General features: G+C 38.9%; 1 protein-coding gene across 1 annotated transcript in view; it reads left to right on the forward strand.

The window, feature by feature from the left end:
• cntfr (ciliary neurotrophic factor receptor) overlaps positions 1–16,305 on the forward strand; it is a 667,317-nt gene that overhangs the window by 554,944 nt on the left and 96,068 nt on the right. The window contains exon 5 of the mRNA XM_055154209.1: positions 12,782–12,899. Coding sequence (XP_055010184.1) covers positions 12,782–12,899 — 118 coding nt within the window. The remainder of the gene's footprint in view (positions 1–12,781; positions 12,900–16,305) is intronic.

Genomic DNA, 16,305 nt, shown 5'->3' on the forward strand with positions numbered 1-16,305 from the left:
TAAGTGTTTCTTTTCTGTACTTGTCAAGTTGAATCTACTCAAATAAAGTCAAATGTTTTTAATTTAAGTCATTTTAACTTGCCTAGATATTGTTTTTCCCAGTGCAGAGGGACCACCATCTGCTTGTTTCCATGTCAATGATATTGTTTTGAATGTTCCACAGTATGGCATTAAACTTGTCTATATACAAGGAGACAAGCAGATGACAAAATTACAGGTTAGATCTGTGCACAGGCAACCCCGCTCACAGTAAGAATTCATGTTTTTCAGTGTATTTTTGAACATAATTATGCAAGATACATAAGTCTAATGCCATACTGCGGAACATCGGCATGGAAACAAGCAGATGACTCCACCAAAAAAGTTAAATTGCATAAGACAGATTGTTATGATTCTTTAATTTTGACTTGATTTGGTGGGATTATAACTATTGTAAATATAAATGATGAGTTTTATACCAAACAATGAAGCAATTTGTGAATTTCTTCTGATTTCTTCTGATACTTTAAACATTAATTCAACAAAATAAACATTTATATTTTCATTTTTGCTAGATATGTCACAATTTCCAACCAGGAAGTAAAATTTTAAACCTAAAAAAAACGCCAAATCCAGAAAACGAGTGCGTATGTTTCTGCAAAAATCTTTAATGTAACTATCTTAACTGTGTTTTAGTAAAATAGTAGCTGATTTCTTCTGACACTTTAAACATTAATTCAACAAAATAAAGATATACTTTTCATTTTTGCCAGGTATGTCACAATTTCCAACCAAGAAGTAAAATTTTAAACCTAAAAAAAGGCCAAATCCAGAAAATGAGTGTGTATGTTTCTGCGAAAATCATTAATGTAACAATCTTAACGGTGGTTTAGTAAAATAGTAGTTAGATTAGTCTATTTCTTCTGATTTCTTCTGACACTTTAAACATTAATTCAACAAAATAAACATGTATATTTTAATTTTTGCCAGGTATGTCACAATTTCCAACCAAGAAGTACAATTTTAAACTTAAAAAAGGCAAAATCTTGAAAATTAGTGTGTATGTTTAAGCGAAAATCTTTAATATAACGACCTTAACCATGGTTTAGTAAAATAGTAGTTAGAGCTCTCTGGATTATAAGGCGCACTGTCATTGAATGGTCTATTTTCGAACTTTTTTCACAAATAAACTGCACCGAACTTTAAATGAAACACAACAGTTTGATGGGTCAGTGGGACTTTGTTTGGCGCGTTCACGGTGACTCTGGGCTTTGTTCAGTTGTGGCGTGTAGGGAGGGTGCTGTCTGGGACCAACGGATTGTTGGAGTGTTTGCAGTGACTCAGTTGTTCAGTCGTGTCTAGAAGTGTTCTCGCTTTTTCAGTTCGTTCCTCCGTTCCATTCCTCGTCCGCGTGGAGTAGTGATGAGTGTGTCTGCGGGTGTTATTGGCTGTGCGGTCGCTGTCTGCTCCGTGTGGGTTTGCGTGCGCTGCGGGTGGTGCCGCTTTGTAGTTTACTGAAGTCATGCTGGGACACCCGAGTGGATTCGTGTCCAGGGCGCGCAGTCGTTTTTTGATAGGGTTGGAGGCTTGAGAGCGTGCCCTATAACCTGGAAATTCGTTAGTCTGACCTATCATAGAAGTCTGACCAGTCATAGGCACTTTAAAGTGTTTCTGCCACCTTACTTGTGTTCAGGTTTGTATTTGATGATGAAATTTAACTTTGAAAACGAGTGTTGTAAATTATCCAGTGAGGTTCATTTGGTCTTCTGATATTTTATGTTATTAGGTTCTTTTTTCAGACCAAGAGTTTGTTTTCATACCTGACAGTTTGGACTGGTCCCCGTGGTCTTCCTCAGAGTGATCACGTGATGTTGCTCAAACTCTTGGTCTGAAAAAAGAACCTAATAACATGAGTGTTGTAAATTGTTCCATAGTCATTGAGTTCACAGGATTCACATTGTTCAGCGTTAAAAAAACAAACGGACAATTCTAATATAGAGCCAATTGCCTTAAGACCAATGCAATAGTCACGGAACATGCAATAATACAGTATGACTCATATAGATGAATGGAAAGAACTCAATCACCTAATTCAACTTGTCCTCGCTTTGTTACACAGACACGCACTTATGACAACACTGGATTTCGTGAACAATAATATAATAAGAATAGACAGACACTGAATGCTTCCCTATGAACCAAGAAACAAAACTGAGGCCAGAGCTATATTACACAAAATGGATTATGGTGCGGTTTAAGCCATGTTAGAATGTTGTTACCTCATCGAAAACATACCTGGTTTTGTTTCATTCACACGTGTTTGAGTAATTCTTTATTATTAGTCTGTGTACATCTCTAAAGCTCAAAATGCTCTGTTCCACCTTGTGATGTCATGTAGCAGTAGTTTTCAAGTTAACAGCTTGAAAAATTTACTTTTAGTTCAGTATAGATTGGAAATTCCAAGGCTGAAATTATCCAAATGATTCTACTGAAGATGTGTGGACTTTAAAAACACAGTGGAGCACTTCCTTTATTACCAGATGACATCAAAAGGTGGAACAAGATGGAGTGTTTTCTTCCTAAATATGCAGGAGGTGTGGTGTCAATATACTTTTTTTTTTTAACTATCACGTGCCTTGGGTTGCAACCCCTATAAATGGTCACATCTGCTGCTTACTCAATTAGCCCTGATGACGACCAAGTAGTCGAAATGTGTTGGCGTGACTTTTAATAAATTCACCACAAATCAGAGTGTCTCTGCCATCATTTTTCTATTTTACGAGAATCTAGCCCTCCGGTTTGATGAGCACCTGTATGCGTAAGTTTTTTTGATCCAGTGTAGCGCTCCAATTTTTTTTTTATGTCTATGCAGGAGTTGTGTGTTAAACATGTGTGAATGAAACAACTCCAGGTACTCCACTTTGCCCTGATGAAGACCATCTTGCTGGTCGAAACACGTTGGCGTCCCTTAATGCAGTAAAGAACTTTTAATATATTTAGTTGCAGTGCCTCGGGTTTGTACCTTGCCCATTTTTACATTTTCCAGTAAGGGTAATTTTTTGTTTAAAGACTACTGTTTTAACCCTCATAGACCTGTACTACTCATTTTTACTCTTTTAAGACTCAGTGAAGCGCTCTACCTCTTGTCCAGGTATGTTTGCAATGAGGAAACAACATTACAACATAGATCAAAAAATATTAGGGGTATAACGATATCCAAGTCTCACGATACGATATCATCACGGTATGAACCTCACGGTACGATATTTATTGCGATATTGTGGGAAAGCTCACGATATGGATATGGCTCACAATTAGGGATGTAGCAAAGGGGATCTGAGGCAAAGCTCCAAAACATACTTAACTTATTTTCAATACTCAAATTAACTCAAATACTCAATACTCTAATAATACCCCCCCACCCCACCCCTTCGATCACACACACACACACACATACACGCACAGGCTCACACACACACGCACATATTCACACATACAAACACATGTCCACATAGTCACCAGCCCATCACCTTTGTTCTTATTTGTATGTCATCTTTGATCGTAATGTTTGTCTTGTATCTTGTATGTCATTTGGTTCCTATTTTTTGTAATGTATGTAGTTTGCAAATAAAATTATAAGAAAATATGTATATATAGGGATGTAGCAATATCCAAATCTCTCAGTACGATATTTTCACGATACACATCTCACCGTACGATATTTAGGAGGTTAAAATGCCTTGACAAGACTTAATCCAAAGAATTAAAACTTAAAAGTGCTTAGAACTGTTATTTCTTTTTGTAGTCTGCACTGAAATGGAGCAAAGGATCATGGTCTTTGTAGTTCCTTCTGTCTTTTTTAGCTACTGCTGCACCATAACTTTTAATTTTATCATAGAGACTTATAATAATATCGTGGACCTTCACAATATATCGAATTACGAGAACTTTGACGATACGATATCATGATATTTCAGTTATTGTTACATCCATAGAAAATAGTGTAATATGGGCCCTTTAAAGGTGCATTATGCAACTTTTTCGGGTGGAGGGTGCTTGCACTTGCTTGTCTTCACTGAGATGTTATTGCTTCGCCTGGAATGTTTCGCAATACGGCATTAAACATGTCTATCTCTCTATTTTGTAGCAGTTGCAGACCTTCCACTAGAACACTTACATACTGCTTTTTTAAATCAGCTTTTTCTGTGTTTATTTGACTTTTTTTATGTATTTGAATTCTTTTTAATACTACATCACTCACACACACACAACTTCTTTTTTCTCTCTCTCTTTTTTTGCTTTTCTTTTTTTTTTTTTTCCTTCTTCTCTGGCGCCATTTGAGACATTTGAGCATATTAAGCTCTGTTTGTTTCTGGAACGCACAAACACACACACAAAAACGAATGAATGCAACAAGTGGAAGAAAGCGCATTCATCTTTGTTGTCATAGCGAAAGAATCACACACCAAGCGCTTCGAGACACGGGGAGGCGACCAATGGCACGGAATAGCAATTACCACGGCGTCGGTAACCTAGCAACCGGACCACTGGATGTCATTGTCCCTCTCATCACATTTAGATTTTTTTTTTTTCTTTTTTCCGAATTTTTGGGTGACAGGTTTAAGAAAGGAGGAGAAGTTCGGCGAGAATGGGGAGTTTGGGAGTTTGAATAAGCCGTTGGCGGAGGTTTTGACAGTTTATTTAGATCAAAGCGGGCCGGGGGAAAATGGGGACATTACAGGACGCTGGCACTTTAATCATGTAAGCTAATGGCTGTAAAATTGAATTGTAGCCAAGAGCTGATCTCACGTGAACCATGTCAGTTTTTCATATCAGAATGGACTGGAGAAAGCCTGTGAAAAGATAAAAAGATGCGAAGACTACTTTTGGAAGGTTTTTGCACGTTTGTTCAATCAGTTAGGGTTTGAAGTTTCTGTAATGGGATAATAAAAAAAGAAAAAAAGAAAGAAAAGCTGCTTCCCTAACAGGATGGTTAGGCAAATGTTTTTTTTGTTTTGTTTTTCTTCTTTTACAAGATATTTTAGGTAACTCAATTAAACACAACTAAGGCCCCACCAACACAAGTACGTACGTAACGCTAGGCCATGGAGAGACTTGTACTCGAGCAGAACCAATTTAAAGTCTATTTTCTGAGCTACAGGAAGCCAATGCAGAGACTTGAGTACAGGACACATGTGGCTCGTACTTTCTGGCTCGAGTCAGGACCTGAATGTTCTGCAGCATCTCGCAACTCGTTTGGACAGACCAGTGAGAGGCCTTTACAATATCTAACCTGCTGGAGGCAAATGCATGAATAAGTCTCTCCAAGTGAGCTTCAGAAAGTAAACCTTTGATTTTTGCGATGTTTTTTTCAGATGGTACAAGGCTGCAGATGTTATTGATTTGATGTGGCTGTTAAAGTTCATGTCTGAGTCTGTCATTACCCCGAGATTTCTTGCCTGGTGTGAAGTTTTTAGAGAGAGAGACTGGAGGTGACTACTGACACTGTTTCTTTGATTCTGTGGGCCAAAGCAGAGTCCTGCACTTGTCCATTTTTGGAGACACGCACCCGTGCGGTACAGCATCGCACCTGCTCGTAAACCTGTGATTATATCAAAGTTAAACCCGCACCTGCCCGCACCCGTTAACATTCCACCCGTTACCTGCCCGTGTCCATGATAAATCACACACAAATTAAAAGCATTCTAAGTGAAGCATCCATCGGAATACGAATTAGACTACAATCACAAAATGAAATGAAACAGTTTCTTCAGTACGAATACAAATTCACAGATGCAACTCGACTGTCATCACTTTAAAGGCTTTATTTACTGAGCAGAAGAAACATTTATCGAGATGGACTTTTGCGCCACACACGCCACGGACTGAACAAGGACTAAACCAGGACTGAACCAGGACTTACCTAGGACTGATTCCAGAATTAAACCAGGAGGAATAAACCAGGACTGATCAAGGGCAATCAGAGAGAGCAACCTGGTCGCCCATGAGGCATCGGTGGGTCAGTTCATCACCACAGAAGCAGCTTATGAGGAGTCCAGTCCATATTACATGATCGTTATATCCACAATGTAATGTGTGTATCTGTACAGGCCCATGAACATTAGTGTGATATTGGTCACACATGAGAATGTCTGTGTTTACTAGTGTGTAACCAAAATGTCATTTTTCATGAGTTGCTTATATGTTAGTTGTGTGACTGTAGATCAGTGTGTTGTGCATCACCAGAAAAAGAAGAAATGGAAATTATTTTCATTCCAATTAGAATTTTAATGGCAAACAGTGAAAGAGAAACTGTTATAATTAGTGATTATCAGGAAAACTATTAATATTTGACTATACAAATGCATAGAATTATAAAAAGATTTTGAGATTTTAAGACCACTCTCATCACTCGAGCTCGATCCTTCGCAGAGTTATGACCAAAAACACATATTTGACCTTGGTTACCTTAACCTTCAAGTGACCTTGACTGGTTTCAACCTGTAACATTCAGTGTGCCCCGGTTATGTGTGTGCCAACTTGTGTGATGATTGGGTAAATGTTTTAGGCCTCAGATGGTTCAGAAATTGCCAAAAATGCCTATCCTTTGACCTTTCAATTGACCTATGTGACCTCAAATGACCATGGATCATCACGAAATGGGCACGGGTACATAAAATAGCAGAATTATTACAAGTGTGATAACCCTTCGGGGACCAGGTAACTAAGACTAAAACAAGACTAAAACAGGAAAGCAGTCCAAGAGTAGTCCTGGAGTAGTCCTGATTTAGTCCTGACCCACCTCTGTGTAATTACTATCCACCCACATACCTGCCTGTAAAATTCCAGAACATTAAAACCCACCCGTTTCAGAAACTATTTGTCTGTATCCAACCTGGTGCAGCACTCTTGGCCAAAGACTATGACTTCTATCTTGTATGAGTTTAGCTGGAGAAAGTTTGTGGATGTTTTGCTTCCAAACACTGATCTGTTGGATGCAGTGACAGAGTGAGTCCACTGGTCCATATGTAACTCTACCACTGAACGCCATGATATCCACATTATTGCGTTTCCATGGTGACCCCTCCCAACACTATCAGCGTATAATATCTACTATCAAAAATTAAAGATGTTTCCATTATTTTTCATCAAGACAGTTCACCGACCCCAATATTTCACACCTCTACACGAACATGCGTCGCCTTTCCATAATTATCCCCCAGACACAAATTCAGACATCGACAAGATCCCTTTAACGCTCTTCTCATCAGCATTTACGAGCGCGCGGCCCGTAATTAAACTCGCAACCTTTTCGCATTTAAAAGTGACCCAATCTGCGTGCACAAGACTCCACGGGCGTATTTCATCAAGCAACAAAAGAAAAATCATTCTCTGTTTTGCAATTCAAAGAGCGTCCATCCAAATAGGAAATTCAAAGAAGATAAAGGGTCAGATCTGTAATGTTGTTTAATACGTTTGATTATGTATTTTCTTTGTAGCGCGCGGGCTACAGGTGCTTTCTATATGAGGTTTCAAAGTGAATAGAGGAAATCAAAGAGGTAAAGTTGCGTTCAGGTTGTAATTATGTGGGTAGAGTAAACAGGAATCTAATAAAGTATAATGACCGTGGCTGTGCCTATTTCCTCACATATAATTTAATGGGCTGGAGTAATAGAGGAAAATACATGTTGTGTTTGGCAATGAGTAAAGAAGAAATACATTGTTTATTAGTACTGATTGTAATTACATATCTTGATCCTTAAAGGGGTCGTGTTACACTATGGTGTAATGTTGTTTCCTAATCGCAAACGTACCTGGAGTTGTTGGGTTTTGTTTCATTCACACATGTTTAACATTAAAACTCTGCATATTTAGGCTGTTCTTCTCTGAAACTGAAAGTAACTGTTCCACTTTGCGAAATGGTAATACAGGACATGCTCCACTGTGTTTTTAAGCTCCATACATATTCACTAGAATTATTTGGATAATTTCAGCCCTGGAATTGCTGATCTCTACTGAACTAAAGGTAAAACTCAGGTGTTAACTTGAGAACTACCGCTTCATGACATTCACAAGGTGGAACAGAGCATTTTGAGCTTTGATAATAGATAGACTAAGAATAAAAGATAACTGAAACCTGTGAATGAATGAGTTTTTGATGAGGTAACAACATTCTAAAATGGCTTAATAGTAACATAAGACCTTTAAAGGTGTACCATGAAAATTTACGGCAGAATATAACGTTCAGTGTTTCCATGAAGATGAGTGAAATGTGTCACAGTACGATGTTGTATCTATCTTCTTTGATGCCACTAATGCAAGCTAGAGTTCTGGTCTGTGGACTGGCAATTTCACTCAGAGTAAGAATGTTTAGGGACAGTTTGGAGACAGTTTGGAATTTTGGACATAGGGCCTCATTTCCTAGTGAGCCAGAGTGTTGGAGATGTGTGGAGATAAAATATTCCATCCAGCCCTTGTATTTGCAGAGGTCGCTGGTGCTAGGCTAGTGCATGTCAATGGCCATAGTTATCCTGCCACTAAAAACAGTCTTACCCACTGCACAAAACACCCGAAGCAAATCTATTATTACACCAGACGGTCGAAGTAAATGTCTGTGTCGATATCATAATGATGTAAATAAAAGTAACTTTGCATCACATGAATTGTCCCATGTTGAGGGACTATTTTCTCATATATCAGTCCGCCATTGCCAAACTTTTAATTTGTGAGTACAGCTCACTGCTGCTGCTCAGACATAGATGCTTCAAATGCAATGTTGGTTTTACTTCTAAAATGATTCTATCAACACAGACATTTACATCGACAGTCTGGTGTAATAATAGATTTGCTTCGGGTGTTTTGTGGAGTGGGTAAGACTGTTTTTAGTGGCAGACTAACTATGGCCATTGACATGCACTGGATGGAATATTTTTAAAAGTGTCTCAATTTGTCTCTAACACTCTGGCCCACTAGGAAATGAGGCCTGATGTCCAAAAACCCAAACTATCCCTTTAAGTGTGCATTGTGTAACTTTTCTGGTGGAGGGTCTGTCAAACACTTTTCTCCATGGAGATATTGCTTTGTTTGAAATGTTTCACAGTGTGATATTAAGCCTGTCTAGCTTCAAGGAGACCAAATCAGATGAAGTTACAGGTCAAAAAGTTGGTGGTTCAACTCCAGCTCCCAGCACTGCATACATTTGTTTTCCCCTTGTGCAAGACACTTCACCCACTTAGTTTGTGTTTAAATTTCTGACTGGTATTCAGAGGGGCATTAGACACTCTTCATTGACGTGACAGGTGAAGCAACTTTTTAAACTCCACAACAGAAAGAGTAAACCTAGAATCTCTCCAAAAATAGCTGTTCGGTTTTGCCCTTTTCACGGCGCTGTCAGCCGCGGACAGTACAGCTCCGGCCAGTCTCTTAACCTTTTCTGAAGCAACATCCAACTTCTTAATAAGTTTGCCTGATTGATTTTCGTACGAGAATTGAGTCCGTCCAGCACAGAGCGTGGACCACCAGACTTTGAAGACTTCAGATGGGGGAGTCAATTGATTTGAATGGCCCCAATTAGACGCCATGATTAATTGAGTGTGATTGGATGTGGTCCGCGGTGCATCGTCGTTAATGTTATTGACAGGCAGGCTAATTGGTTCCCATGGCGACGGATTAAGCACTGCAGAAGTACGTGAGGCATATGAGTGACCCCAAATCAACCAATCAGAGTTGTTTTGGTGAGGGTTTCACAGAGGACCAAGCACGCACCGAAACAGGGTAACAAAAGGAGTTAGCTAGTTTACTTGGAGATAGAAGTTGTTAAGAAAAAAAACAAATAGAAACTTTTTTTTCTGTTTTGTCATGAAAAGTTCTATCTTTTAGTTGTTCTTATACTTTATATATATATATACTTTTTTTTTTTTTTTTAATAATACTTTATTTCAGGGTATTCTTAAAATGACAGTAGCTCAGTTGGTAGAGCATTCGTCCACTGATCTAAAGGTTGGTGGTTACAGCTCCCACAAATGAATGCTGTCATTGTGTCCTTGGGCAAGACACTTAACCCACCTTGCCCTCAGTGTTTGCGTACACTGGTGTATGAATGTGTGTGTGAATGGGTGAGTGGTTCCTTGTTGTAAAGCGCTTTGAGTGCCTTGCACGTGGAAAAGCGCTATAGAAAAATGTGACCATTTACCATATTAACATCTGAGTACCTACTAATTAGCACACCGTATTTTACAGGCTATTAGGCGCTCTGGATTATAAGGCGCACTGTCATTAAATGGTCTATTTTAGAATTTTTTTCACAAATAAACCGCATCGGACTACAGTTAGATGGGTCAGTCGCACTTTTTTGGCGCGTGCACGGTGACTCTGGGCTTTGTTCAGTTGTGGCGTGTAGGGAGGGTGCTGTCTGGGGCCACTGGATTGTCGGCGTGTTCGCAGTGACTCAGTTGTTCAGTCGTGTCTAGAAGTGGCACATTGGACTCACTTTTTCGGTTCGTTCCTCCATTCTGTTCCCCGTCGGCGTGGAGTGATGAGTGTGGCTGCGGGTGTTTTTCACTGCTCGGTCGCTGTCTGCTCCGTGTGTTTGCGTGCGCTGCGGGTGGTGCGGCTTTGTAGTTTACTGAAGTGGTGCTGGGACACCTGAGTGGATTCGTGTATGGGGTGCTCTGGATTGCAGGGCGCGCTGTTGTTTTTGATGCGGTTAGAGGCTTAAGAGCGTGTCTAATAGCCCGGAAAATACAGTAGTTGTAAATGGTTAATTTGTCATTAATTAGTATTCATTTAGCTCTTATTAATGCCTAAAGTGTATTTTATTATTAGTTAGACATTTACACAGTTTACCAGTCAATTCACAATAAACAAATGAATAAACAGAATGTTCCACAGGATGACATTACACAGATCTGAGCCGTAACTTGGTCGAGTTTGGTCTCCATGGAACTAGAAACGTTTAATACTATACTGTGAAACATTCTAGACAAAGCAATAACATCTCAGATAAAAGCATTTTGCAGAATTGCAGAATTTCAACTAAAAAAACAAACAAAAAAACATTAACATCTAACTGGTTGATAGTTAATTTGTCATTAATTAGTATTTATTCATCCCTTATTAATGTCTAATTCCCCATAAGTTTATTCTGCTATTAGTTAGAAATTTACAAACACTTTAATATTAATACACTCCCTATTACTGCTTATTAATATGATAGTAGGCCATTTTTGTCCATGAATTATAATTCTAATAAGCTTTTGGTGCAAGTAAGTAAAATCTACATTTCTTGTGGTACTAGTCCTTAACAGCATCAGCTTATTAGAATCATAATTCATATACAAAAATGGCCTAGTATCTCAGTAGTAGAAGTAATAAGGAGTGTATTAATAGTGAAGTGTTTGTAAATTTCTAACTATTTGACATCTGACATTTACAAATCAAGTGTTACCTTTTTTTTTTTTAGTTGCCATGTCTGCGATCTTAAAGGTTCATTGTGTAACTTTTCTGGTGGAGGCTCCATGAAATGCTTTTCTCTGAGATGTTATTGCTTTGTCTGGAATGTCTTACAGTATGGTATTAAACCTTTCTATCTTCATGGAGACCAAACCAGACCAAATTACAGCTCAGATCTGTGTAATGTCATTCTGTGGAACGTTCTGTTTATTCATTTGTTTATCATGAACCGATTGGTAGACCGTGGATGCTACTACAACTCCAACAAACAGCATTCACATTTGTAGTTTTTTTTATTAGTCATGTAGTTCTTTATCTTGTTTTTGTTAGCCTTTTTCTTTTTTCAATCTCATTACTGCTCTGTGTCTGCTCCTATTGTACAGTTGGAATCGATTTAGGCCTTCCAAAACATTATTACTTCAAAGTTGTTTTGTACCGTGGGTCAAAAATAGGGAACATTACAATGGGGTTGTGTACGAACTCTAATAAATGGGCAAGACTTAAAAACTAAAAAACAAAAATGACACACGCACAAAAAAGACTCTCCATCTTCATGAAATTGTTTTCCTTAAAGTGGGGGTATAATGTTAATCCCTCTTCAAAAACATGCCTGAAGACGTTTTAGATGTCATCCATGCATGTTTGAGTGATTTAGTGATCTCTCCAGGGCCCTATCCTTACCCTCTTGATCTTGCGCGGTAATTTTCCATAGATTTACAAAAGCATGATACAAATCAGTACACTACAACTTCACAATGTGCAGTAGTTTCATTATCAGATGCACAAAAATTGTAATGTGATAGGTGTCTGAAGGGGGAGTGACTTAGCACAGAGAGCGATGGGAGTTGAAAGCGCCAAAAATTATTTCAATATGTTGTTTTCGGTGAATACGGCATTTTTAAACCAGCATAAAGTAACGTGGTGATAAATTTTTTTTGGTTTGTTTCTATGGACACGTCACTGCTCTGCTTGGAATGTTCCACAGTACGACTTTAAAAAGCTGTACCATTCATTTATTCAACTACAGTTGGTTTTCTAGCTCAAAAATACCTAGAAAAACAAGCATTCTGACTGTGAGCGGGGTCGCCTTTCCTCTCCACAGATCTGGCCTGTAACTTGGTCTGGTTTGGTCTCCATGAAGATAGAAAGGTTTAATAACATACTGTGAAACATTCCAGACAAAGCGACAACATCTCCGTGAAGAAAAGCATTTGACGGACCCTCCACCACAAAAGTTACTGTTCTAATCTCAAATCGGTTTTTCGTTTTGTCATTTTAGCCATGTCACTGTATTTGATTTTTCACTGAAGGTTTGTAGACTTAAAGAGGATTCTGTTGTGTCTTTTTGCAGTGCCTCCTGGAGATCTGCTCATCACCTGTCGTTCTAACACATACCCCAAAGGATTCTACTGCAGCTGGACCCTCATGCACCGCACTTTCATCCCCACCAGCTTCGAGGTCGACGTGCAGTAAGTATATTTGATTTGTCTCTGTATTTTTGATCATGGGAGTAGTAGCCGGTGTACCTGTTATCATATGGCGTAACCCGGTTTTAGATTCAGGTTAGGGTTAGGTTAGGATAGGGTTAGGGTTAAAGGTTGAATCTACAGCTCAAACAGTGAGAGATACAGGACTACATTCATACCACACTCCATACAGCTGTCCAACTTTTGTAATACATAACTCTATGTCCTATCAATCATTATTTCATCTTTGAGTGACAATAGCTCAGTTGGTTGAGCGTTCAGGAGACCGATGATCAGAAGATTGGCGGTTTGAATTCCGTTCTCGACATAAACATCATTGGTTGAACGGTCAGATCCACTAACCCACAGGTTGGCGGTGCGATTCCAGCTCCCACAGATGAATGTTGTATCCTTCAGCTAAGAACTTAACGCCTCTAGTGTACACTGGTGTATGAATGTGTGGAATTACACTGTAAACAGTGTTGGGGGGTAACAGATTACATGTACCAGAGTTACGTAATCAAAGTACAAATTATGAGTAACTGTATTCCGTTACAGTTACTGTTTCAGTGAGTGGCAATTGGATTACAGTTACTTTGCTGAAATAAATGGATTACACGGCGGTATTTTCCTGTTTTCACATTTTGGGCTATATCCCTTTTCTTTTCTTTTTTTTTCAGTAATTCCACTCATTGCCGGAAACTAAACCAGGTCCAAACTATATCTTAACCAGGACTAAACCAGGACTAAAACCAGGTCTAAACTAGATCTAAACCAGGTCTAAAACAGGTCTAAAATCAGGTCTAAACCAAGACTAAACCAGGACTAAAACCAGGTCTAAACTAGATCTAAACCAGGTTTAAAACAGGTTTAAAACCAGGACTAAACCCAGACTAACCCCAGACTAAACCCGGACTAAACCAGGACTAAACTAGGGCTAAACCAGGACTAAACCTGGACGAAAACAGGACTAAAACAGGACTAAACCATGCTGTGTGGACCATGTCTCCTCCTCTTCTATCAATAATATGTTGGTACTTTGGTTCAGTAAAGTCTGGGCTTTTCATTTTCTTTTATCAGACAAAACATCTTATGTGAAGATTTCCTCATCTTTGCTTCTCTACAGCAAATCAAGTAATCCAAAGTATTCAGATTACGTTACTCACCTTAAGTAACTTAATGGATTACATTACAAACTACATTTTGGGGTATGTATCTGTAATCTGTAGGGGAATACATTTTAAAAGTAACCTTCCCAACACTGATTGTAAATGTGTATAAATCTGACAATTTACCATTTACCATCTCATCTGGACCACCATCCATTATTCACTATCAGATGTAAGTAAATAAATTAATAAATCATAATTTTAATCATTATAATTTCAAAACCAGCTTGTTTAAAATAAAACTAACCTTGCATCGCATGAATCGTCCCATGCTGATGGACTATTTTCTCAGCAGCAGCGGAATTTTATTTTGCCGGTAAAACTGGTGCTAGGTGATATCAGTCCGCCGCTGCCAAGCTTTCTAACAGGAAGTACAACTCGCTGCTGTTGCTCAGACATAAATCCTTATTTCCCATATCAACACAGACATTCACAGCAACAGTCTGGTGTAATAATAGATTTGTTTTGGGTGTTTTGTGAAGTGGGTAAGACTGTTTTTAGTGGCGGGCTAACTATGGCCTTTGACATGCACTAGCCTAGCACCAGCAGCCTCTGCAAATACAAGGACTGGATGGAATATTTTAAAAACTGTCTCCACACGTCTCCACCACTCTAATATTTTAAAAAGCATCTCCACATGTCTCCAACACTCTGGCTAACTAGGAAATGAGGTCCTATGTCCAAAATTCCAGATAAGTATGTATAATATCAGAACCAGATTTTTACTGTCCTAAAATATGAAAAACAGGTTTCAGTGGTCCAGATGTATTCCTCACTTACCTTTTTCCAGTACAGAGACTAGCACATCAGTCAATCAAACTTTATTCATAGAGCCCTATACAGTCAAGGCGACCAAACTGCTTTCCAAAAACACACACAAAAAAAACAACAATACAATATAAAAACATTCAAATATGAAATAAAACTAATTGTGCAAAGTGTCACTACATTACTAAGTGTTTAAAGCCAGTCTGAATAGATGAGTTTTGAGTCTGAGATTGAGGATCTGTTTACACGAGAACGCTTGCGGGTAAAAACAACAAAATATTTTATCGGAAGTGCCTTTCCTTTAGACGGAGACGACATTTTGGGGCTTAAAAACGTAAAAATCTGAAAGCACCCTCCAGAGTGGAAAAGTTGAATACACTCCTCCGCAGCGTTTCCATCAACACTACCCAAGACGCAAAACTCGTAAAACGCGTTTACATCACATACATACAGTACACAGGAACAAACATGTATCCAATGTATTCCACACACTTTTGCGTCATCATATGCACGCAGATTCCTGAAAACGCTCGTCTAAACACGGAATAAAAAGTGAAGACGTGACGCCACTTTTGCATCTTCTGTTCAGCATCTTCAGTCATCATATAAATGTCTGTGATGCTGCGCAAATCAGGGGGCAGTTTGTTTCAGAATCATGTCCAGTACATAACAGTAATGCCAACAACAACTAGCATGCTAACGCTTAAAACACTTTCCTAGAAGCAGACAGTACGCAGCGGACTTATTTTGACCTCAGCAGCTGCTCATACAAAATATCTGTACTAGGGCGAGACAAATTTAGCTCAAATACACGGAAAAACATCGGTTACGGGACCTTTAACTGCTCACATCAAAACACCGCGTTCTTTTTTGTAACGACTATAATCAAACACAACTCAAACTCACTCTAGCTCACTCTACTCAACATTTCTAAACCCTCTTCACCTCACCCCTCCCTGTACCTTTCTGTGACTAAACATGAAAGCCTGGCCCTTTGACAGGCCCTGCACACGGTCCCTGTCATGTTTAGATCACAGCAAGCAGCAGGTGGACTCAGCTCCATTAGAATACTGACAATACTGACGCACAAATGCCATTCACTTTGAACATAACCAGCTGTGGATCTATTTATTTCTGCCGCACATGAAGCCTTTCAAAGCCCGGTATCCGTTTTTTGTTTTGTTTTTTTCCATATATTTGCACGGTATTAGTATATATCTAAAATGAAGTCAAAGTGTACTGCCTTTGTCTAATTTTGAAGCATTTTCTTGTCAGGGAATCAGGGAGTGTGCAGTTAGCATGCTAGTTGTTGTTAGTATTATGACGGCAAACTCCGCTCTGGCCTCTGAAAGTTCCGAATAGCTCTTATGTATACTTTGGATGTTAGGAATGCATAAGATAAGTGAGGATTAACTATGGATGACTGTAGAAATTGCTTAAAATTGAATTTGTTCTGTTTTTGAAGACAGGTT

Source organism: Boleophthalmus pectinirostris, unplaced genomic scaffold (genome assembly GCF_026225935.1).
Source record: "Boleophthalmus pectinirostris isolate CB_2022bp ecotype Guang Dong unplaced genomic scaffold, ASM2622593v1 HiC_scaffold_18, whole genome shotgun sequence".
Classification (NCBI taxonomy): domain Eukaryota; kingdom Metazoa; phylum Chordata; class Actinopteri; order Gobiiformes; family Gobiidae; genus Boleophthalmus; species Boleophthalmus pectinirostris.